The 24,004-nt window shown below is 42.6% G+C and overlaps 2 protein-coding genes across 3 annotated transcripts in view; one reads left to right on the forward strand and one right to left on the reverse strand.

Moving 5' to 3' along the window:
- LOC142031462 (carnosine N-methyltransferase 2) overlaps positions 1–24,004 on the forward strand; it is a 438,402-nt gene that overhangs the window by 265,778 nt on the left and 148,620 nt on the right. The window lies entirely within an intron of this gene.
- The window catches only part of NXPH2 (neurexophilin 2), a 40,567-nt gene continuing 23,584 nt past the window's right edge, over positions 7,022–24,004 (reverse strand). The window contains exon 2 of the mRNA XM_075028947.1: positions 7,022–9,784. Coding sequence (XP_074885048.1) covers positions 9,041–9,784 — 744 coding nt within the window. The 3' untranslated portion in view covers positions 7,022–9,040. The remainder of the gene's footprint in view (positions 9,785–24,004) is intronic.

A 24,004-nucleotide genomic window follows, 5' to 3' on the forward strand; every position in this document is an offset into this window, starting at 1 on the left:
ATGGTAAATTTGTGCTAGTATCAGGAAAAAAAAGAATGTTTTAATACTGTTCTTTTGCCTCTTGGCCATAATTGGCAATCTTTGCAGCAGGTGCAAAGAGGATGCTTACAAGCGTTGCTTACAGCAGTGCCTGCATGATGTACTAGTGTGCGTCTGTGCCTCCATTTGGTGGATGGGCAAAAAGCAGCCCGATTCCCCAAGAGCATGAATGCTCTTTGTCACTTCAAAGAGCACTGAAAGTTCAAGAGTGGAGGCAGGTGGGCAACATATAATTAGAAAGGAGGGTGCAGAGCTTTTTCTTGTAGAGGGTGCAGCCTTAGTGCCATTGTCTAAGTGTAAATTGTTCCTAAAAGATAACTCCGATATTATTCACTGTGGAATATATGTGAATCCGTTGAGAGACATTTTAAAATTACCAGTGGTGGAGCATGGTGGAGCAAAAGGAGCACTTGAGCTGAAGAATAGATAATACCCAGCAGAGCAGAACTGTGGCACCAGCTGCTGAGAGGGTAATTCAGTGCTCATAATGATTTTCAGCTTCACTCTAAAACTATCACTTTGGAAGTATCCCTCATCTAAAGTACAAAGTTTCCCCAGACCATCAGAATAAAATCTCTCCACATCCTAGGCATGTGAAATTAATGACTGAATATTATGCTGAGAGCCATTTAATTAAAAACACTTTCATTAATAATGTAGTTGGAGAGCGTATGTGTGTTATGTAATTAAAGATAGTACATCAGTAAATGATACTATGCAAAACCAATTCAAAAAATTCAAATGAGTCGGTGTAACATAAGGAACTTAATTCAAGTGGGAATAAAAGTCAATGTGAAATAAGCTTGGAGTTTTTCCTGGAAGCTGCAATTAATCTGCTTCTGGCAACACAGTTCAATACTCGTATTTTAAATAAGGGGCTGTACTTATTTTAAAGATAACTGGTGTGGTGAATCAAAATATATTTCTCTCTCCACTTCTTTTGCCAAATAAAACAAGTATGCCTTAATGTCTTGACACCCTGATGAGCTTGGCTGACCTAACGGCTCTGGACTGCCTCGCACGCTATTCATCTGTGGTGCCGTTCTTTCTTTGAGCAGTCAGGTTGTGCTTGGCTGTGGCAAAACACTGCGGGTCTAGTATTTATGGTGTATATTTACTTTAAAGCCAGGAGAAGGAAGTGGAAGAGAGAGGGTATTCCCTCAGGATGGAGCAGTCACCCTGTATGGCGTTGCCTGCAGGAATCTCGGCTGAGCAGGCATCTTGTTTTCCCAGAGGATTTTGGCTAATCCAAATCTTCAATGATTGAAGTCAGAAATGCTACAGTTAAATATATCTGACATGAGAAGTGGATTGGAATTAAGTAGTCTTAAATACTAATAAATAGGCTTGCTTATCTTCAGTATGGCAACTTGAAATATTTTTAATCCTTTAGTTTACCTGCTCAGAAATCTGTTAAATATTCTGTACTGGGATCCCAGGTTAGCAGTGCAAGTCTGCTCAGCATCGCCTGCCGTTGCACGTATGCTTCAGATACTCCTTAAAAGAAAAAGTGGTGAAAGAATCTAAGTACCATTGGCTTAGAATAGACCGAAGACTCCTCACTGATCAGTTCTACTAAGCCGAAACACACGTGCTCATGTCCAAGTTAAATCAGCTTGTCGCATTTTGAAAATGTGAACAGGTTTTTTTTTTTAATTTTTTTTTTTCAGAACAGACTACAAGGGAATAATGCACACTGTTAGGCAAGTACCTGTAGCAGGGAACGGTGCCGTTGCCAGGTCCCTGGGGGAACGCCTGGAGCTTGGCCCTCCGGAGCTGGCACTGCCGCAGGGGGCTGGTCCGCACTGGTGGGAGCTGCGCTGGCTCCTGCGGCGTGGGCTCTCCTGGTCAGCCCCACCGCCCGCTCCCTGTGCCCGGGGGGGTCGGTGCGGGCTGCGGGGAGCAGCAGCCGTCCATCCACCCCCCCTGCGAGCAGGGGCATTTTGCCGGGGGTGGAGACCCCCAAAATCCTTCCCTGCTGGGAGTTACCTTTGTCATTTCTCTATAAGAGCTCGGGGTGAGTTGCGTGTCATCAGGGGCTTTTGAAATGTGGACGGAAGGGGGTGCAGTTGCTGCCCACCCATCTACAAACCTCACAATCGGGACGTTTATCCGGACCCAGCTCTCATGGCTGCTTAGATGTTTATCTCGTTGATCACAGGGATGAAAGCGAGGATCACAGCAATGCAAGAAACCGACTGTGATGTTCCCCAGTCCCAGCTGGAAGGAAGTGAGAGTTGTTTGCTTTGGGCTTGCCTGGGACCATCTGAGCTGCAGACTCTGAAAAATTGTTGACGTATACGAGGGACACCTATAGAGTCTGGGCACCTGAAACATGCCCTGTGCCAGGCTTTGGCACCTGTTACCCTCTTCCCCCGATGTGGCTCGGTGCTGGAGAGCACAGTGGATCTATTTCATTGCCTGAATTTGGGAGCTGGCAGCATCGCTGCTATCTGTAGGATCTCTAGAACAAAAGATCCCGAGTCTTGTTTCCTGGGAAGTAACACCAGCTGTAACAGGTGATACAAACCTGACCAGTACTAGAAGATCTAAGCAAACGCCGTGATAACTTTAGGCGCTTTTTTGGGCCATTTTTAATTTCAGGGCTAATTCAAATAACCTCGGAGTCTCATATTTCACTGTTCTTTCTTGCCATTTTGGAAGCAATTATAATGTATCACCTTTCAGGAAGATCACCAGCTTATTTGGAGCTGTTAAGATAAGGTAGCCAAAGCTTAATTGACTGCATAATGATGAAAGAGCCACTACTGTCTGGGAATGAGACAAGAGAATAGAGAAACAGGATTTGCATCTGAGGGGGCTAAAATGTAGAGCTGCCAAGGGCAGATGTGCAGGGTGATGACTGAAATGTGAGATACTAGTCTGGGATCAGGCTGGTAATAAAACTGTCTTGTTTCCCAATGACAGTTAAAGTGAGAGGGGCAAGGTGAGTGGTGGGATGTCCGAGAAAACGTTTCAGCTTTTGCACGGTTGCTTCTCCGTTGTGGCTGTGCTCGACTGCTGCGGTGAGGCTGTGTCCCGCGGTGTCCCGTGCCCTGCTCCGATGGCCCAGCTCTGGGCGAGACCCCCGAGTCCTGCCTGCTGCCGACTGACAAGTCGAAAGAGACCCCAGTCTGACCCTGGGCCAGCTCTGTGCTTCGGGCATCACCCCTTTCTCGGAGGTAGGAAAGGTGGTTGAGCCTTTGAGAAACGCCCGTCACCTCTGAGCCCTCAGTGTAATTCAGCTTCCCGTGTCTGGGGGAGGAATCACGGATGGGCATTTTTCATAAAATGAAGAAATTACATTCAAAAGTCCCTGAACGAGTGGATTTTTGTATCCTCTTTTCTGACTTGAGGACGAAAGCAGAGAGCAGTGCAAGAAATACTGTCTGTTTGACCCAGTTGGCTGTTTTGTTACTGTTGAATAGGAAGGTGCTGATACTTCTTTTGGAGTCTTTTTAGAGTCCTAATACTGTTTATGTAGGTAGAATTTTTTTTTCTTCCCTGAGTAAACTGTTTTCCCATGAATGTAATTGCTTTTTAATTGGGCTGCAGCTGGTACTGGATTTGTGCTGAGTTGGAGACTGAATTACATCTTTGGAAAAGCTTTTTTTTTTGTAATTTTTTTTTTCCCTTCAAATTTTAGTCTAGGTGACTGGGGTTCTTGCTTGAGAGTACCAACAACTGGAGGCTTTCTTCTGACTGAAAACCCACAGGTATTTTGGGCTGGAGAGCTGTATGCTGGGGTCGGTCGCAGCAGTCTCGGCAGGAAGATGCTGCCGTGCCGTGCTGCCGGCAGCGTCCAGCACGCTCCGTTTGGTTTCCATCACTTCTGATTGCAGACCTGAACAGGTTTTGCAGACCCGTGCTCAACGACCTTCCAAGTGAGGTGTGGTTTGACTGCAGTGGGATGTTTCATGACGATTCAAGTCGTCTTCTGTAAAACCAGTCCCTTGGATCCCTCTTTTGAGGAGCTGCTGTGTTCCTTGCACATGCAGCAAGCTGGGCTACGTAGGCAATAAGGAGCTGTCTAGTGAGATGTGGTTTAACTTCTGTTCACTAACTCCAGAGACCTGAATCCACCAGGGGTGTGATCTAAATATGTATGATTTTGGTTTTGTAAACCTGCGAGTGAATTACATTAATTCCTAGGGTTTTGTCAGAGATGAATACAGTACAGGCAATATCCTCTAAGTACAGGTTGGTGCTAGTTGCCAATATGTGAGAAATGTCACTTTATTTGTTAGTTTTAAAACAAAGGAGGAAGCCGCTTCTGGCAGATGCGTGTAAGGGATGTTCACAGGAGACAGACGAGAATGGCAAAGTCTAGTTTTTTCAAATGAGATACCCTACAGCTAAAAATCTACTTGATTGATGTGTATTTCATTGAGCTACTTAGTATATGTGACTTGTTATTGTCATTTCAACTGTGCATATTTGAATAGGGACGGTGGTAATGACGAATTATTATTATACTATAAATAAAACATTATCCAGATTATGCTGCTCAACAGAGCATAAAACAAATAGTGAAATCTAATGTCCTTGAATTACAATTAAAAGGAAAAAGCAGCACAGGATGCTGATTTGCACCGAACACCTTTGCCTAGTTGCTGTGAGAGTTTTTTCCAGTTGCATCAGGATTACTCAGGGGTTTGCTCTTTCAGCACTGCCTAGTAAATTCCCCCTAAAAAGAAAAAGTAGCACCCCCAGGGAGCTCACGGCAAACAATGCTCAGCTTTTTGCTTTTTTCTGTCTTGCTCGCTGCTGTAGTACAGCACGGCCGCTGGAAGTAAGAGCTTGGGAATTGGCGCGCAGGTGGCGAGGCGGGCAGAGAGCCCCGGGTCCCAGTGCAATATCGCCGGTGCTGGGATGATTGAGAGGGCAAGGAGCTCGCGGCAGGATCCGACCACCAGCTAGCATTACAAGGAGGTGAAAGGGCTGAGGATCCAAAGGATGAAACTCTCGAGGGGAAAAAAAAAAAAAAGAAAAACCAAACTAAGTTAGTTCCCTGTTCAAGTTGAAATGATTAAAAACGAAAATACTGAATGCGCGTGGTTGCTATGGCACTGTATGGTGGGCTGTCTAAAGAAAAAAAGCTGATGCTTATGTGTGTATCGTGAATTAGCTTTTTATTGGGATTTTTTTATATGTATGTCCACAGAATGGGGACAACAATAGGAAGTGTATTTAATAAGGAGTTTAAATACGTATTTGCATTGATATAAATGCATACAAAAGTATACTGTTGAGATTTGGATTAAAGTATGTATATTAAAAACTTCTAGATTAAGTTGCTGTGGTCATAAGTCATTATTGCCCACTTGGGACACTTCCAAAAAATGGTATTTAATCTTCCAAATTTTTATTTTAAAAATCTTTGAATAAGAGTCCTGAGAGGAACAATCATTGAGATTTGAAACTTGTCTAAAATAGTCACCTGTTATATAGGAAAATGTTTTTTGAAATATGGCCCGTTCGGTGTGAAATTAAATCAAATTTAGTTCTGTTTACATGGGCAGTGTGAAATTTGACCTAATGAAGTCTGTCACTTCGGTTCATTGGATTGTATTTTGCTTACCTTGCTAGGTGTAAACAATTTCTTCTTAATCTGATTTTGACTGCAATAAGATTGTAAGTGCTTTTTTTTTTGCAGTGACATTCTCAAAATTGATCTGGAAAAAAACCCCATAATGCTGTTTAAACTGATTTTTAAAGTATTGTGATTGGAAAAAGTGTGGTGGCGAGTTCTCTGGCCTGATGGGTTTTGGTACCAAGGCTGGCTCCTTCTCCTCCTGCTCCAGCTGCCAGGCTGCCTTCTTGTGCCCAGGCTTGATGGGAGGAGAGCGGTGCAAGCTTCTCCCATTGCCCCAGCATCAAAACATCGGAAAACTGGTCGGAGGCTGCTGCTGAGGGTTCGCTTCTCCTTGGGAAAACACTTGGGCTATGTTAAAGCAACCGCCAAGTCTCCAAAGGCAGCCTCTCCTGGGTGCGCAGGTCCTCCGTGCCCTTGCCTTTGTCTTTTAGCAAACTTCGGCTTTTGCCGAACTGTTTCGTGTCCGCTAGGCGTGGAGGGAGTCGGGCGGGTTGGGTGGTGGTGGCTCCTCTATCATTAGGAGGTTTGGGGGCAGGAAAGCTCCTTGGTGGGACTTAGAGGTGAGAGAGGACAGCTCTTCCCATTGCTCTGCTGGAGGACGGGCTGCGGGTGGGTCCTGGGGTGGCAGGACCCTCTCCCCCTGCTGTCACAGGCTCCGTTTCTCCGCCGCTCCCTGTGCCCAGTGCTGCTCCGACGGCGTGGCACCAGCCCGAGCCTCGCTTGAAGACCCCGAGAGTTGTTTTAAGCAAAAGCCGCTGGTTGGATGCACGTCTTCTCAGCGTTCAGGCAGCTCAGGTGTTAAACCTGTTAAAATACCTGTTCCTTTATTCACAATAGCCTTTCCGTGTGAATCCCCAGGTGGCCCAGGCGCTCCGGGTGTTTCCAGAGCGATGTTTCTTTGCTCAAGGCCCTGGTTTGTCTTCCTGAGGTCTGGAAACCTCAACGCGGGACGTGGCTGTGCCGCAGGGAGATGTCTGTGTGGGGGGAGAGTCCAGCTCCCGATTCAATGAGAAACTCCGAGCGAGGGCGGCAGCGGCAGCGGGCTGCTGCCTCTCCCAGCGCCTTCCTGCTTGGGAGGAGCCGACGTCTGTTTTCTAATTTAGAGTAACCACTCTACTTTTAATGTACCTTGCACAATTATGTAACAGTTCGAGATTGTCTCCGTCAAAACATGCACTTCATTTCTCGAATATTATGAAATGCTATTGAACCTGTTCTGCCTAGGCTTGTAGCACAGTTCACTGTAGTGCATACTTCAATATCTCCTAGAAAAACAAATTCCAGCTGGGGAAAAATGTTCGGCAATGTGTTGCAGTGCCTTAGTTTTGTATATATAAAGACACAAAGCAACGTTTTGAAAAAAATCAAATATGCCGCAAGCAAGTGCCAGATTTAGCAAACTCTCTTTATTTACATACAAATACATGTACACATATATTCTGTATATGTACACATATTTAAGTGTATATACATACATGATTTCCACATAGTCTACAATAAATAGCATGTAGGATTTTCTTTTAATTGCCTACAGTGCTGAGTAAAAATACATGGCAATAAAATCATGGCTTACAGCTAAGTTACAAAAGCACCAACCACTGAACTCATAGCAATAAATCCAAGCTTATGTACAGCCAGGACGAGGACACGCTATACAGAATACAAAGTAGACCATCTTGTAGGAATCAACAGTAAGAGACAAACTAAAAACCATCATTTAGACTGGGAGAGACTCTGTATGAAATAAGATGAAGGAAAACATTTAGATTATTGATCAAACTAAACAACACATTTAAATTTGTCATTGAAAGAAAAAAACAAATTAGCCAGTTACTTGTATATTTTTAAGAGTAATTTTTTTGTATGAGGCTTTACCAAGGAAATTGGAATCAATCTCATGAGTGAGTCTGACCTGTCAGTCGTTTGTCTAAGTGCATACCACTTGAACAGAGTATTTTAATAGTACTTCATTTAAGCTGTATGTAACTTCTTGGACCCTGCATGTAAGTTTGATTAGAGGCAATAAAAAGCACTTCCTCAGCAAGCTTCTTCCACGGGACCTGTGACATTGAACTGTTACGAAGACCTATGATAGCAAAGTGGCAGCAGCAGTAAAATCAATACCCAACGAAAGTGCAGGGGATCAATGCTTGAAGCTCCATCGCTGGAGCTGACCACTATTGGCTGCGGTGGGAGCAACATCTGTCCTGTTGAAGCAAAACCACAGCTGGACCCTCCGTTCTTATACTTAACAGCAGTGGAGTGATGCTATTCTGTACTAGGGGAAAGTCTGGCTGAATATTTTTATATTGATAGCAATTGTTTGGAATCTGCTTTATGAGGTGAAGATGCATAGATTTTTGTTGTCCTCTTTATTTGTCATTGCTTGTATTTTGACTTGAAGTATGCAATGCAATACTCAGGAAGACAACTGGGTGGCATTAAGCAAAAAGTTTGTGTTATTCGTGTATTGTCCTTATGCTGTGATGTATTTTCCTTGCTGCAATACAGTGCTAAGAGGGCTAGATAGCAAGATAATGGCTTCCTTTACATGGAAGCCAGCCCCCGTCACCATTTTCAGACTTAAACAGAGATCATCTTTTCCCGAGGTATGTATATCCTCTATCACCGTAAAACTAGTACTGGTGTATAGGTAAACATTTGAGAAGAATAAAAACCAATGGTGACCATGGAAGGAAGAGGTGTATGCTAAACCTGCACACCTGGTGGGTCTAATAAACTAAAGCTCATCGATGTCTAATTACATCATTGTATATCCACGGGTAAGAAGTTTGAAGGAAGAAGTACTCACTCTTCAATGAATATGTACCACTCCTACAACTCATAAAAATGCAGATCCCCCTTTTTTTATTTGTCCTAGAAATAGAACTTTCTCTTAGTATTTGGACTTGATTCCTTGAGCTGTGTGTGTGTAACATTCTTTATGAAATTAGTGGCAGAGCTGTTTATTTGGATTTAGTATATAAGCAGCTGGGAGTCTGCTTCATAATTTTTTCTTTATATTGTCATCTAAAGTTCCCAGTGAGAAATAGGATCCTGCTAAGTGCTGTCCAATTCAAGTAAAAGACAACCTCTCTGCCATCGAGTCTAGTTTAAAAAACCAATTTTCAAGATTGATGTTCATTACAGACATAATTTTGTTTGATTTTGTCATGTATCTGCCTGGTAGTTCCCTTATTAATGATGAGAGAGCTACAATACGATGGTCTCAAATGAAAATGATTGTTATATAAGTAGTTTGATTATTTACGATACAGCACAAACACAGCTACAGTTTTTAAAGACTTTTTAACCTGATAGGAAAACATATTCTTCTCCGAAAGGTTAATGGAAATGCTTATTTTTGTGACTGATGCTGTATCTCTACGGTTACCCATGATTGTATCAGCCAGAGGACAAGTACGGAGTCTCACTATGGTAATTATAATCAGGACAGACCTTTTGCACCAGTTTGTAATCTACGCTGTAAAAAGCAATGTAAATGCAGATAACTTTAAATGGTTTGGAACACAACCAGGAGACATGGCTTTGAGTCTGCTCTTGATAGCAGATCTTTGAAGGGTCGAAATTGCACAAGGCAGTTTTTTTAGCGCGGTCTGTTTTTTCATACTCAATGCGGCAGTTGAAGGACTTGGATTCCTTGGTCTCCAGTGTTGACTGTGGAGATGATTCAAACTCAACCACCTTGGAAGGTGGCACCAGGCTTACGGAAACATTTCCCAGACCTGTGGAGTTATGTCGGAAATAAACACTGAAGGTCCCATTGCCGTGATCGACGATTTTCCCCGTAATCAGGAGGTTGAGCTTAACAGTTTTGATGTTAGAGTGGAAGTCGCCCCATCCAAACATTTTCTTGAATTTCCCGGTTTTTACTATAGGTCTGCGTTTAGTTCGTGCGAGAGATTCCTGAACCTCCGTGATGTTGGACAACCAATCCCAAAAGTTTTCTATGCTGTCTGAGTAGGACACCTGGCCGTGTTTCAGTACTGGAGATGGCTTAACAAACAGGCGTAAAGGATTGATGATCCTGGAGTGGACCACGTTGTCAACCAATGTCTCTGCAGCATCCTTGTCTTCCCAGTCCAGCACGTCTGTGGCTTGTACGACTTGATTAGCATCACAAAATACCTGTTTCAAAACAGAAAGAAAGAGTTATATAAAGTGTGAAAATAAAACTGTCAAGATACAAAAGGAGGCATTAATATTTATTTTTACACCAACAAGCTCTTAGCCAGTCCAGTCACGTGCACTACTCTAATGGAATAATTGCTGCTGCCCTATGAAAGCTCAAGGATTTTACTCCAAATAGCTTACAGAAAATGCAAAAAGCTCAACGGGAGCTGTCCACTGGGAAAAAAGGATAAATCGCTGGACAGGTCCATGGCTGTGATGTGCAAGAGCATGCAGACACCCTGTGCTCACAGATTTGTTAGATAAAAATATACCTAAGAGTGCTGGAAAACCTGAACAGCAAAGTGGCACCTCTGCTAAAAGATGGAGTGAAACAGAACAGCAGAATTTTCCATTCCCCTTTGTTTTTCTCCCCACTTAACCCCTCAACTGGTTCACACTTAAAATCCTTACTCAGCTGCTTATGGTGTTGTAATTGTATACTAAAATGTTTACTGTGCATTTGTCTTTTCTGGTGTTGCCTTTTCCATTTTTTCCAAACTTAGCATGCCCATTTGTGCTCTTAGTTTGAGACAGATCGCGAAAATCACGTTATTTTGGGGTGTGTTGGTTTCAGGTGCTAAACTGCCTGTATTTAGCGATGCCTAACCTTCAAGAAGTGCTGAGCAATCCCAGCCATAGAGCACGTCTCATCATTTTTCAGAAACGTGACTAGGCCACGCTAAGTCTAATGTGAAATTGTCTGCAATCGAAAAGCTAATAACTACTGCTGGTAGCAACAGAATGGTGTTCGATTTCAGTCAAACACGCAGGTCTCAGTAAATAGCAGATTGCCAATTTTTAATGTAGGGACACATCGCCCAGGTACGTTCTTCCTGTACGCGCAGAGAGAGAAGTCCTGTTGAAAATGCAGCACTTGAGCGTATGCTCAAGAGGACAGAAGCAGGATCTGTGTTTCAACAAGCTAGAAATGATCATCTAACTTTTTCTTTTTAGGTCCTTTAAACCTTGAATGTAAGTTTTTTGGAGAATGCGTTTTCGGGATTTGTTCTGTTCAGGACTGTCTTACGGCATCATCCTAATGTATAAAGAAAAACTTTTTCAGTTGTAATTATGCTTACAAAATGTGTGAACAGAAAGAAAAGGCGCTTAAACTGGAAAAAAGAAGGAACAGTGTTGTACTGTCCTCATCCCCAAAATGCTGCCGCCTCCTCCTCCTGGCAAAATGCCACTCTCGCTTCAGCACCCATCTTGCAATGCCGGGATCGGGGTGGTGGGCTCTCAGCATTGCTAATGTGCAGGATGGGGTTTTCCCTATCCGGTAGGCAACCACAGCGAGATTGCGGGGTGGAAGGTTGCCTAAAGCAGTCAAAGCACTGAGCGCTGATGCTGAATTCACGGGGTGGGATTTTGTGCTGCCTGTCTCACTAGGGAAACTGCACTGCTGGGCTTGTTTTTCTCTCTGCTCCTGATCCCAAAGGGGTCTTCTACGCCTTTAGTTCCTAGCAGTATTCAGTTTCTATAATATTCAATTGTTGTTTCTATAATCTTCAATTTTTCATTTCATCATCTGGCAAAGATCAGAAACTCCAAAGCCCTTAACCTTCACTGGGGCCTGTTCTCTAGCAATAGGCTCTAAATGAGAGCCCAAAACCACTTACCACATGTTCTTCCTGATCATCCCTAATGCAGTAATTAAGATTGAATGTTGAAAGGCGGCCTTCATGGCAACGTTTGCAACTTGAATGTTGAAAGGCGGCTATTGCTAGATAAATCTATGGCTGGATCCAAATGTAGTGGTCAGGTGTGTCTCTGCAGAAATATGTTATTTTCTTCTTCAGATTAGAAAAGGAGGGGGGAGACAACAATGATCACTCTCAGCCGGAGACCTTGTATGTCAACTTTCTGCCTCTACACTACATTTTTTATGGCTGAGCTATGAACCCAGGAAAATAGGAGATTCTAATGGAAACAGTGACAGATGCTTATCTGTACCAGCACAAATAGCGCTGTCATAACGATGCTTGGGGAAGCATCGTTTCCACTGTGATGGAAAGCTCCTGGTGAAGCAATGTCATGTTTATGCATGGTTCCTCAGCCATTTTTAAGCCTGCTCGCAAGCTCAAAATCAGCCGGGTGATGCTGAGAACAGCTGGCCATCACCACTGCCAGGGAAATAACTCCCCTCCTGCGGAGAAGTGACTCTGTTCAGATGAAACAAGAACTGATGCACACGTTCACCCATCCTTCACCCCAAAACTAACCTGAGGCCTTTAGAAGCACAAAAAAAGAGGCTTTTCTGCTGCATTTCCAGATTCCAGAGGGGACCAGGGGCCTGGCAGTGCTGAAATACCAGAAACTTTTATCTGGTTTTGCACAGCTAAATGATCTGCTACTTAAAATGCTAATGACCACTCAAAACCGTGGGCACCTAGAGTTGGTATTGCTTTTAGCAACTGAGCCGGAGGGAACTGTGGTTGGAAATTTTAAGGAGAAATACCTAGAAACGAAGCCGCTTGGTTCACAGGAGGTTCTAACTTTGCTTGTGTCCGCACCCAGCTCTGACTGTCCTCCGGCAAGGGCACTGGAACACATGCAATTGTCCTTCTGGGCTACTTTTCTTTTGCAATGTTTATTGAAATCCGTGCAATGGCTCTTTGGCTTTTCTCCCCTCTCCTTTTATGAAGAGATCTAGAGGGCATTGAGTCATGTGTTACTGGTAATACTCAATGTATGTCTCTTCAGGGGGCTCTCACTTCAAATGAGATAGCAGAGCATTGCTTTCTGAACTGCTTTTTTCAGAAGGCTCTGATATAAAAAGAAGAAATATGTAGGTATATGGTTCAGGATGGCTGAAGGGTGAGAAACATTAATGCACGCTAAAGGCGGGTGAGTTTGTCACATTGATAAGGTATTAGGGCACAATTATTTCAAAACCACGATGGTAGAATTGCAGAGTTGCATCATGCTAAACTACTACTACTTTTAATTATCTACATGTTACACGGAATGAGGTGTACTCATAAGATAATGAAACATGTCCCCAGAGCTACAGTGACGTGGACTATTTCACAATGAAACCTTTCTTAATATGGGAACACGAAATCGTTAATATGTTGAATTATAAGGATGTAATGTTCCTGTTTAAGGCCTAGATAGCAATCACTAGCCACTGTTGAAAGTTGTACCTTACACTTAACCCGAGTAATTTTTTCTTCCTCCTCTTTGAAATAGTTTGTGGACTGTAGGATTCTACAATCTCGTGCAGCCTTAATTCTTGACCCTGATTCATCCTACTGCTGTCTTGTTTCGCTGATTTCATTATAGGAATGAGATTCAGAGGCTAACAGTTGTCAGCTCAGTCGGTTGCAGGGAAGGGGACTTTGCAGGCTCTGGGTAGTACATTTGTTGTGTTTTGCAAACATTCAGTAAAACGGCATCTAACAAAGAACCGACTGGTTCTGCTCAGTGCCCAGTGCAGGAGCAGGAATGAGGGTGCATTGTTCAGAAATGTGAATAATATTCGTGCTTTTTTAATGTAAAGCCTTTTTTGTGCATGTGTAGATTTTTTTTCTATTTTGCATAAAGCTTTCCGCAATATCAGAGAACCAACCTCTTAGCGCTTCATTTTCACCTATACAGCGCAAAGGCCCTTTGCTTGATGACAGCTTTTTGCTATTAGCAAAGATGGGCCGATGCTCTTTGTTCAGCTGTTTATTCACGTTGGTTAGCAATTTCCGGGAAATAAAAAAATCTGTATTAAAAGAATGCAGCACATGCTGGAAAAAATGACTTCCTCAGCATCTTCCCATTTCACTATAATGCTTTTCTCTCATAGTGGAAAATATTGCTAGTAGGGTATTTGAAAAATACGCTTAGAGAAGTTAGTGTATACATTTAAACAGATGGCTATTGCTGTAGTTCTCCTCTGCTGCACCTGCATTTTCCCATTCCCTTCAAACCATCAGTTTCCAAACAGAAGATATCACCTAATCTTTTTCCATATTACAGAGGCTGTAAAATGTCACCCAGTTACCCTAAAATTTCCATCAGACTGTAGATATTTTCCAGTAAGAAACATAATCTTGGACCCATCGAGATGTACAGAATCCACAACATGCCTTGCTGTTTTCTTTTGCTACATTAACCACAAGAACAGCTCAAACCAAGGATGATGTGGTCTATATTTATGGAGTTTTAAACTTCAAACCATTGCTTCTTCCTGTGCGCTTCTGTGAAAGACAGTGATTGCTCTTCAAAACCTTTCCTTCCATGAATGATCCTGACCATGGTAGAGCAGCACAGGGTTAAATAATGTTCCCTGTGAACTATTTTTGAGAAACGAGCCTGCATCTATAAGACACTGGTATTGGTAAATGCTGTATTTTCTCTATTTGCCCAAATAAATTTGGGTTCATCTGGAACTTGCTCCCATACCTTCCTCTGTGGGCAAGGCACTAAATAAAAGCAGGTGTACCTGTGCAAGAGTTAATTGTTTTGATGCTTTGGGAATTTTATCCAGGTTATTCATCAATCACCAGCAATCATTTCTATAGCTTCACTCCTGCCAGGAATCATTTAAAAACTCTCGGCAATTAGCTGAAATAAATAGGTCTGTTGGGATAAGCAGCTCTGAAGCACCATTCGGTCGCTCACTGGTGCTGCTGTGAGCTTTTTATCCCACCGATGGAGAGGAAGGGGTGGTAGCAGGGAGATGGTACTCAGTAACCTGCCCCAGGTTTCACCAGTGAAAAACTCATACTGGGGGAGGCTTCCAGTGGTCTCCTCTCTCTCTGCTACTTCCATCCCTGAGGCTGTATCTCATATTCGTGTCACTGCCGCAGCAGCACAGGATACTTCTCTGGCTTCCTCGTGCTCATTTCAGTACCTTACAAGCCGTGTGCTGCAAGGATAGTGCAGCATCATTGAGCGGCTGCACAAAACCCTCATTTTGAAGGGGGTGGGGGGGAAGAGAAATAGCTCTGCTTTGTCTGTTTGAAAATTCAATGATTTCAACACATTTATCAAATTTTAAATAATTTATGTCTTGACAGGCCTTATCAATTTTGCAAAGCACACACATTAACCAGATACAATGATCTCATATTAGCTTTTTCAGCATCTTACACCGGAGCCCAGAAAGATTAATAAAAACTCAGCCTGTCATCAATTAAATGGAAAAACATAAAATTGTGTTCCATTATAGCCTTTTTTTTTTTTCCCCCAAGAAAATGATGACGGGTTCTAATAATTCATCACAACTAGCTGAGCTTGAACTTTACTGATTATTAAATACATTTTTCCCAAAGGCAGAGGCCGTGATGGGTTTTATGGCAGCAGATGTGATTGCTGTCAGGAATGCTTCAAGGAATTCAGGAATTAAGCAACATCTTCTTTCAGCAGACCTGTATAAAAAAGCCATGTTTGTTCCACCTAGTCACAGCCTTATTCTTCAGGATATTATAAGCCCATGTGCTTTCATAATTGTAAGGTGGATTAACTTTCATTTACCACTACAGCTTTTGTTAGGAATGAAAGCTGTGAATTAACAACTTGGGCTACCACATAGGAAAATCCTTAAGGATGCCTCGATCTTCAGCTGGCCAAACGCATGCTCAGATTTTTGCTCAGAAATTTTTGATGCCTTCTCCCAAAAATTCTTCTGGGGAGCTTTTGGATTTCCCTTGAGAAAAAAAAATTGTGCAGGTCAGTCTGTCCCAAGAAACAAGATGTTGCTTTGCACTGAACCAAAAATCTTTTGTTTTCAGACAGGTTCTGAAATCCACACTGATTCCTCCTGCTCCTGACTTTGCGATCAGCTGCAGCTCCCAGCCAACTAGCCCCCATGCCAATGTGAATTAGACAACAGTAGCTACAGCAGGTGAAAATTGAGTGTACACTCTGCTTTGTAGGCAGCATGTAACATCCTGCTATGGTTTGGAGTTTGTGTTTTTTTTCTCAGAAGGTGTGTTTTAAATTAGATAAGTGTAGAGGAGTTGATATAAGCTACTTACTCGAAATTGGTTTTGTAAGTTAAAAAAGTGTATGTGAATACCTGAGGGCCTGACAGCAGGGTATGTCGCTCTCATACTGGGAAAATAACAAGAGAGCTCCAAAGAGACACAACCAACTTCTGTATTTTATTTCGGCTGTGCAGAAAGTACAGAAATGAGCTTGTAATATTTGAGATGAAGTGGCTGCTAAAACACGGCCACGTATTTGGCTGTTTGCTTTACTTCCTGAGCTGCGTTTTCTGCTGTGGTTTTTGTGCAGTTGATGAGGGACCCCGAGGTGCTCAGGGCAACTCTCCTCCGAGCACTGAGCTGGTGGGAAGGAACAGAGTGAGCAGGGATTTACTTTTGTCAAACTTCAAAAACCAAGAGAAATGACAAATCTCAGCTGGAGGTCGAGAGCGGGGTCTTTGTGTCCTATGTGGCTCTGAAAGCAGCGCTTGCAGTTTGCAGCCTGGAAGAAAGGAGAGGTGCGAACAGCACACCGGCAAAAGTGGGACCTGAATATTACTGAATGTCCTGCCAGTTAGCTCGATTAGTTGAGCAACCTCGCTTCTGTTACGCATTTGTCAAAAGCTGGGAGTTTATTATTTCGCCATGTAAATGAAGAGACTCCACAGAAATTGCCGTCACCATTTACCCATGCTAATGGGGGTGGTAGGATGTGAATATTCAGAAGAGAGGCCGTACCTTGTAACTGAGGATGCACTTGCTCTCCAGGCACCCGCAACGCTTGCCTACGCTTGTACAACCTCTCCCTTGCTAAACTGTAAATAAATACCAGCTAGTTGTTGTGACTGGCTTTCTCTCTCCTGTGGGTGATGACAGACTCTTTGAAATACTTTGGTGCAAAGATAAAATTAAGTCAGAAATTCAGAGTTCACCTGCTTGATTTCTATCTCATTTTAAAATGGATCATAAAGAAGGATTATGGGGTTCAGCATGCTGCTTTCAGCAAAGATATCCTTTGGGGAGTGAAACTGCAGAGCAGAGAGTGGATTGTCAGAAGCGCTCATCTCTAGCTGGGCGGTGGCAGAGTACCCAGACTTCTCAAAATCCCCCCGACACGTTAGGGAGGTTGCAATGTGGGAAGTTTTAAAGGCTCATACAGCTGTTGCTACTTTCTTTCACTCAGGAAAGGTGGACAGAAATCCCCTGTTCAATAGCTAATATAATTGGATTGCTTTAACAATTTTGTCCTGTCTCCTGTAGTTAAAACTAAAATGACAAGCTGCTTCAGCAGGAAAAAAAGCCTTCGTGATCGAACCTTGCAGCCCATTAAATTTTCCGCTTGTAAATGAATGCTACAAAGAAATTCCCCCCCTGCAGAGGGATGCTGTACTAGCATCCCCGCCAACAGAAGGGAAGCAATGGTTGCTGTACCGCATCCTGCTGTCAGTGACTGGCGATGGGGCTTTCGCCAAAGCCATCGCTCTTCAGCATCACTGGGAAAGCATCCGAGCGGCACAATAGGAAAGTGACGGAAACACAAGGAGGAATGGCACACTAAAACTATATACCAATATATTAATTGTGAATATTAATACTTTCTGACATACCGTTGTCTGAAAGTCAACTAATACAGCTAAACGCAAGGACACACCTAAATACCTGAAAGAGACATGATAATAAGGGTAAGCCTGAAGCTTTCTCTCACTTTTTAGCCCTTTGCCTTTCAGGAGTTTCAGACTGTCACAGAAGGTAAGTCAGAAAACATAAATTGGAAACATGAAAGCCAGTGTGCGACTCAGCACTATTTTTCCATCCTATAATATGGATGGTTCTTCTTCTGCTCTCACGGCAGGCATGCGGGAAGCTAATGAAGTGTGGTTCACGGTGCACCGCTGAAAGGTGCTTTGCCATTTTTTCCTCAAAAGATCTGAGAGAGAAAGATCTCTATCTACGTCTGTATACACCTAAAGGCTAGGGAAGGTAACAGGTAGAAATCTTTAGTTTAATGAGAATATGAGGTGATAACATCCAAATAACACACAGACAAAAATACAAATCTAAAAGGAAGGGGTATGTTGGGAGAAGTTCCAATTCAGGATATGACTTTATTGCGTATTTTTAAACAAAACAGATCATTCAAACTCAGTATCATATTTTACCAAAAAAAAAAAAACCACTTTAAAATTCTCCAATTTGTGTGAAAAAGCAAAATAGTACTTTACTAAAACAGCACTTCAGTAAAGAAACAAAATTGGGAGGAAGAAGAAGCAGAAGAAAAAAAGAATGAAAATTAAAAATAAAGCCTGAAAAGATTTCCTTTTTCAAAAATGTATTTATGGGAAGCATGTGCTGTCTTTCCCACAACCCTGACGAGTAGTTTTAGGTTATCTGAAGCGTTCCCTCCAGCCTCAATCGGATAAGTTGCTTAGAGCATAGATAGCTTTTGAATTATATCCATTCATTGAATTGATCTACCTTTTTGCTGAGAGAACAGAAAATTTGTTCTAAGAAATGCTTCTTGCCAAAAAATGTGCACCAATTCTACTCTTGAAGACTTCACCTACTTGTTTTTTTCCCTTCAATCTAAAATAGAGATCTTTGAGATAAAAAATAGGTATCTTATTTGTATGTTTGTAGAGGACGACTCTTATAATTTTGTCTGATATTACTAAGTAGTTTTTCTCTTTACTATATATGAAGCATCCAGCTCTTCTTGAAGGGTGGAGAAGTAACATAAATGTAAACCATTCTGTGAATGATCTGAAAAAAAGTCTTGTACAAAAATATCTGATTCAGTTATGGTAGATATAGAAAACTTAGATAATATTGATATATATAAAAAATATATTAAACATTCAAGAAGAATTTTTGGTTCATAACAGGACAGGTAAGGAAATGCTGTCATGGAGTGGGTCAGTGATCCACCTGACTGGCTACACAGTGTCTTGAGCTGTGCTAGGGATCGACTGTCCTTCAGAAAATAAAATAAAAAGGTCATTGAGTCTATGACATACTAATGGAATAATCTAGCTAGGTGGGACTTCTGAAGGACTTCTGAAGATAGATGGCTGAAAGCTGAAACTCTGAGTTCAAAAATCAATGTGCTTTTATTTCAAGAATAGTTTCTAACCCTGGTAACTGGAAGGCAGAAGAAGAAACGTGAGCTGAGCCTCTGGGTTCCTGTTGGGTGATGGCCTGTGTCTTCTGGCCATCCGAGTGCATGTCGAGGCTGTGGTGTGGGGGACATTTCTTTTGGCTGGGGTCTTCAAGCGGGTACCTCTAGCTCTTTGTTTCTGCTCTCTACACAACCCTCTCCCTAGACTTGGCATGACCATGGTGCCTGAAGGAAACCAGATCAAGGTACTTGTCCACCTTTAAGAAGAAAACACAATTCATGCTCTGACAACATATAAAAAGGAACTGATTTTCAGGTACTTTTTGAGTCACTTTGTACACTTCCTTGAAATTCAGGCTGCACTCTTGCAATCTATTTTGCACCAAGCTTCACTGGTGCTATGGACACATGCATTGTCTTATGAGACTGAGACTTGTGCTTTTAGGATGAAGATCTGGCCTTTAGTTATTTTTAGAAGCCATTCCTATTCACCTGGAAAGCTTGTGAGATGTCTCAGACGTTTTCAGTCTCCACCAAAGTCACTGTGCCACCTGCAGACGCTGCTCATAGAATCATTTAGGTTGGAAAAGACCTTTAAGATCATTGAGTCCAACCGTAAACCTAACACCACCGAAGTCCCACTGAACCATGTCCCTAAGAACAGCAGCAGCTTGCAGGACCAAAACCTGAACAAGCCTCCTCTTAGCGCAAATTGAAACGGGAACGCTCAACTCCTTTGCCAAGATAGCACCTGCTGACCACCCGTCTGTTGAACTTTACAGTTAATAATTTTCCCTCCTGCTTATTTCTTTAATGCCTGGGAGATTTCGCTTTACATTTGCTGAGATCAGTTCATTAAAATACTAATTTCAAACTGTAATTATCTGTTGGTGAGCATTGCCGGTTGTACCAGCGGTAGCACTGATACGCTCTCAGCTACAGGAGAGTTCACAGATGCTCGGGTCCCTGGAAGCTCCTAGCAGGAGTCACTGTGGCACTCAGCTAGAGGCAGGCTTGCAAGGATTTTTGGGGGGAAATGGTTTAAGAATCATGGTTAACCATTAAGACTATTTTATGTGGTAGGGAAAAATGCATTAACAGAAAACTGCTGTATCTGTTAGAAAGGAACCTGATTTTACTGAAGTTGTCATCGAGGTTTTGTATGCCCTGTAAATTTTAAATTAAAAATCAATTACGGAACAGCCCTTAATCTCCTCGTCGCAGTTGATTCATATTTGGACGCGAACTCCGAGACCCTGAGTGACCTCCCTCTGCGCTAAGTACTACACAGCAAAGGCTGATTTTTCTATCTTCCTACTCACGTGCCATTATTCAATTTTTTACTGCATTATGAAGAAGAGTTTTAATAATCGAGCCAGATTAAATGAATAAAAGGATGCTTCTGACAAGTTAGAAACAGAGAGAAGCTGTGCATTTCTAGCGGATTTCAAGCTCTGTATTATTACAATGCGTATGAGATGATTAACAAAGAAAAATATTACAGTTATCTACTCCCTTTGAGAGTCTAACTAATGAACCTCTAACAGCTGCTGTTGAAAAATCAGTAACACTATCACTATCAATTTCAAGACAAAGCACAGCTGACAGATGTTTGAAGTGATAAATCAGGCTGCACAAGGATTAAAATAACAAGCCCCAAATGGCCTTTAAAAGACAAAGGTGCTGCAGCAAACTATTTTCAGCCACTTTGGATACTGTCAAAAGTTAGATCACTGATACAATTATCTTGCAAAACAGTAATGACCAAAGTAATATGTTATGAAAAATCTAACAATGGCGATACTTGAGCCAAGTTTTTGAAAAGAACAGGTTTTATAGTCATTTGTGCTTTTAACGGTAGAACTGAGAATGCCGTGCTGCCCTGAATATTACTTCTGGGAATGAGTTATGAAAAGCATGCGCTGGGCTGAAGCATAAAATGTAACTGAATTGCATTCTTGTACATTTTAATTAATCCTATTTTAAAGCAAGAAGTTACATTTTAATAGGCAATGAACACCATTATTTAAATAAGGCATAAGATTTTTGTGTTGCTTCACTGCAGGCTGCATTTCCTAACAATCTGTCACTGACGTGATAGAGATAAAGAGCCCATTCCTGGAAGATACCGTGTGCTTGCAAACTCTGCTGCCTTTAATGGGAGACAACTGTAGCGAGGGGAGAGCGAGCTGAAACAAAGTCCAAGTTTCTGAACTTTATCTCAGCTTTCACTGTTAAGTGCATCTTGTCAGAGGGTGCATAACTCTCTGTCGGGTTAGGGAGGAAACACTCAGTTTAAAGAATTAAAAAAAAAAAAGCAGGTATTTTCCTGGCTCGGACAGGGTCCCGCGGGAGGGACGGTGGGACGGGCTGCGTGGCCGCAGTGCCGTGCGGTGCTGAGCTGGCTGGAGGTGGTACCTGCGCAGAGCTGCCAGGTCCTTGGCTGAGCACAACTGGCCCCGCTTTCACACCGCCGTTTCACCACAGGGCTCGGCGTGCAAAGCTCCCGCGTGAAAAGAGCTGCCACAAGTGCTTTCTGCGCTGACATCCCGGGAAAGCCGCGGTCATCCCAAGTCCCTGGGCAATACCCCTCTGCTAAAGAACCCGTTAACTGGGGTTATTCAGCAACTTTTGGCGATTCCTCCTGAATCCTCCTGCTATTTGAAGAACGTGTGTGGATGTATCCAAGACTCCATCAGCCGGGCAGGGATGGGGGGGAATGACTGGTACTCTCGAGTTCAAAGCTTTCTTCCAGAAAACACATTTCATTGTTTACTTCAAGCACGATGTTCCTTCCTGGAAATCCTACTTCCCACACACACTTTTGTTAACGCACCGGGGTGGTGGGGAGGGACAGTCGGACCCAAGCTGCTGCAAACTGTGGGAGCTGCTCAGTACATTCTTGGTGTGTCCCAAAGAAAAATATTTCTGCTTAAAAGCTTTGTGATAGAAACACGTGAGAATTACAAGAGTATGCTGGATTGCTACCGATACAGAGGAAAAAGGTGATCTACCGCTCAACAAGAAATGCTGCGTGTTGTGGGTTAGGCTGCCTGGGGTACAAAAGCCGGGGCCGAGGCTCCTTCGGCAGCGCGGCCGGGAGATGTGAGGGTCACCCGTTGGGGAGAAGCCCCTCCACTTACGTCTTTTCAATGAAATGGAGGCCCTTTGGGAAAAGCCTGGCTAGCCCAGCCTTCCCAGGACTGTGCCGAACACCCGTCCCTTGCTGGGGGGTACCGAGCAGCCCCTTCTCGCTGCCTTTCCCCGCCTGCCCCGGCAGAGACGACACTGTCGCACCGATTCGGGATGAAGGCAGGGCTGAGGTTTGTCTTCCTCCCCACCATCCTCCCCACCATGCGGCCAGGCGTGGAAGCTGGAGTTGGGCTGGGAGCTGCCTGTCTTCACGCCTGACGAGGGAGCTGTGGCATGCTGGCTCACCGCTCCTCTCCTCCCCGCAGTATGTGTGGAAGACCATGGCAGTTTTCTAAATTAAATTAAAATCTTTTTCCTTTTCAAACCACTTAGCATGAGGTAGCACATTGGGGCACTTGGAGATATTTTATTGCTGCCTACACACATGCATGCATGCTGCTTTCCTAAATGAATTACTCTCTTAAAGAAGAGAAAATCATTGACTGAAGCTGCCTTATTATTAAGTTTTAAGGTGAAACAATATTAGCCTTTGCCTAGCAGCAGCCAGCCACGCCTGCAGCCATTGTGCACTGCATAATGGTATAGTAACAGTGACTTCATACCATAAGGTCCTATTGAAACACAATTTTAATCCCTTTTAATTTATTCAGCCATCTTTTATGTCCCCAAGAAGAAGAAAACCAGAATTCCTTTCAGCCTGAATTTGTTTGCACTTTGAAGATTTGGGGAACAGTTTGAGATTAGCTGGTCAAATCTTTTCTAAATTAAAAGCTTTCTAAAATAGAAACATTTTCCTTAGCACTTTTTTAGCTATTTATCAATATAAAAACTGGGATTTTTTGATTAGTTTTTAAAACAAACAGACAAACAAAGTACAATTAGTCCCATTCAAGACCAGTGCTAGGTGCAAGAAATGTTAACTCCAAAATGAAACGATAGGTTTGAGACACTTAAAAAATGACAAGGTCCAGATTTGAAATCCAGTCACCATGTAGGTTTTAACAGGGCTTAATTAGAAGTTGGTTAGTCATCTGTCCTGATATAATAAATCCATTACTTGGGTTTAAAAAACGGAGAAGAGATGAGTTTGATATCTAGTTCGCCTGGAAGAATGTCACAACATGTACCTGGCTTGTTCCCTTTCAGTAATTTACCGAGATATTTAATATCTAAGAAAGATCTTTGTACATGCACTGTAAGAAGAGAAAGAGGATCTGAAGAAAGAAAGGCTTACATCAGATGAAATGTTACGTTCTAGCACAATAGGAGTTAATACAAATTGCTGTCATTTGCATATAAAAATATACTTTCAAACCTATTTGCTCCACATATGCTGTATATGTATCAAACAAAAAAGGAATACATTCAACACATCTTTACATCTTTCAATCTTTCTTTTACCGTGAATTACTGTGCACATAACCCCAAGTATTAATTTGGTCTCATCCCATGATGCATTTGATGTATTTCTATTGGCATATAAAGAATAACATTTTCAGGTTGTATAAAAGAACTGTGCTAGCAGGGTGCTTGCAGTTGGTGAAACAAGCACTAATGGCAGATAAATCACCCGTGGGAGGACCGGGGGTGGGGGAAATGGGACTCTAGCACATTGCTTTTAAGGCACACGTCTAAAACATCTATCCTAGAAAATGTACAATCCTAGAAACAAGACAGTAGGAAGCATTCTCTTCAGGTGCATACTGAAGGTGTTTTAGAGGAAAGGCTGTATAAAAGCATAACCTTAAAAAGTCTTTCCTGTGTTAGCATGAATACTGCAAATTGGAATGCAAATATCCGTAGATACGTGTGCTGTAATAGCCAACTGGAACCCAAACCTTTGACTGCAAAACCTCGAAAGGCCTGAATATGAGGTCAGTTTAGATAAGCATTCAATGAGAAATCTCAGCTCTTTTGACTTGTCTTCACTCACAGCATACATTTTTTTCCCAAAAAGTTTAGATAATGCCTACATTATCCACATTC

The sequence above is a fragment of the Buteo buteo genome, chromosome 5 (genome assembly GCF_964188355.1).
Source record: "Buteo buteo chromosome 5, bButBut1.hap1.1, whole genome shotgun sequence".
Classification (NCBI taxonomy): Eukaryota; Metazoa; Chordata; class Aves; order Accipitriformes; family Accipitridae; genus Buteo; species Buteo buteo.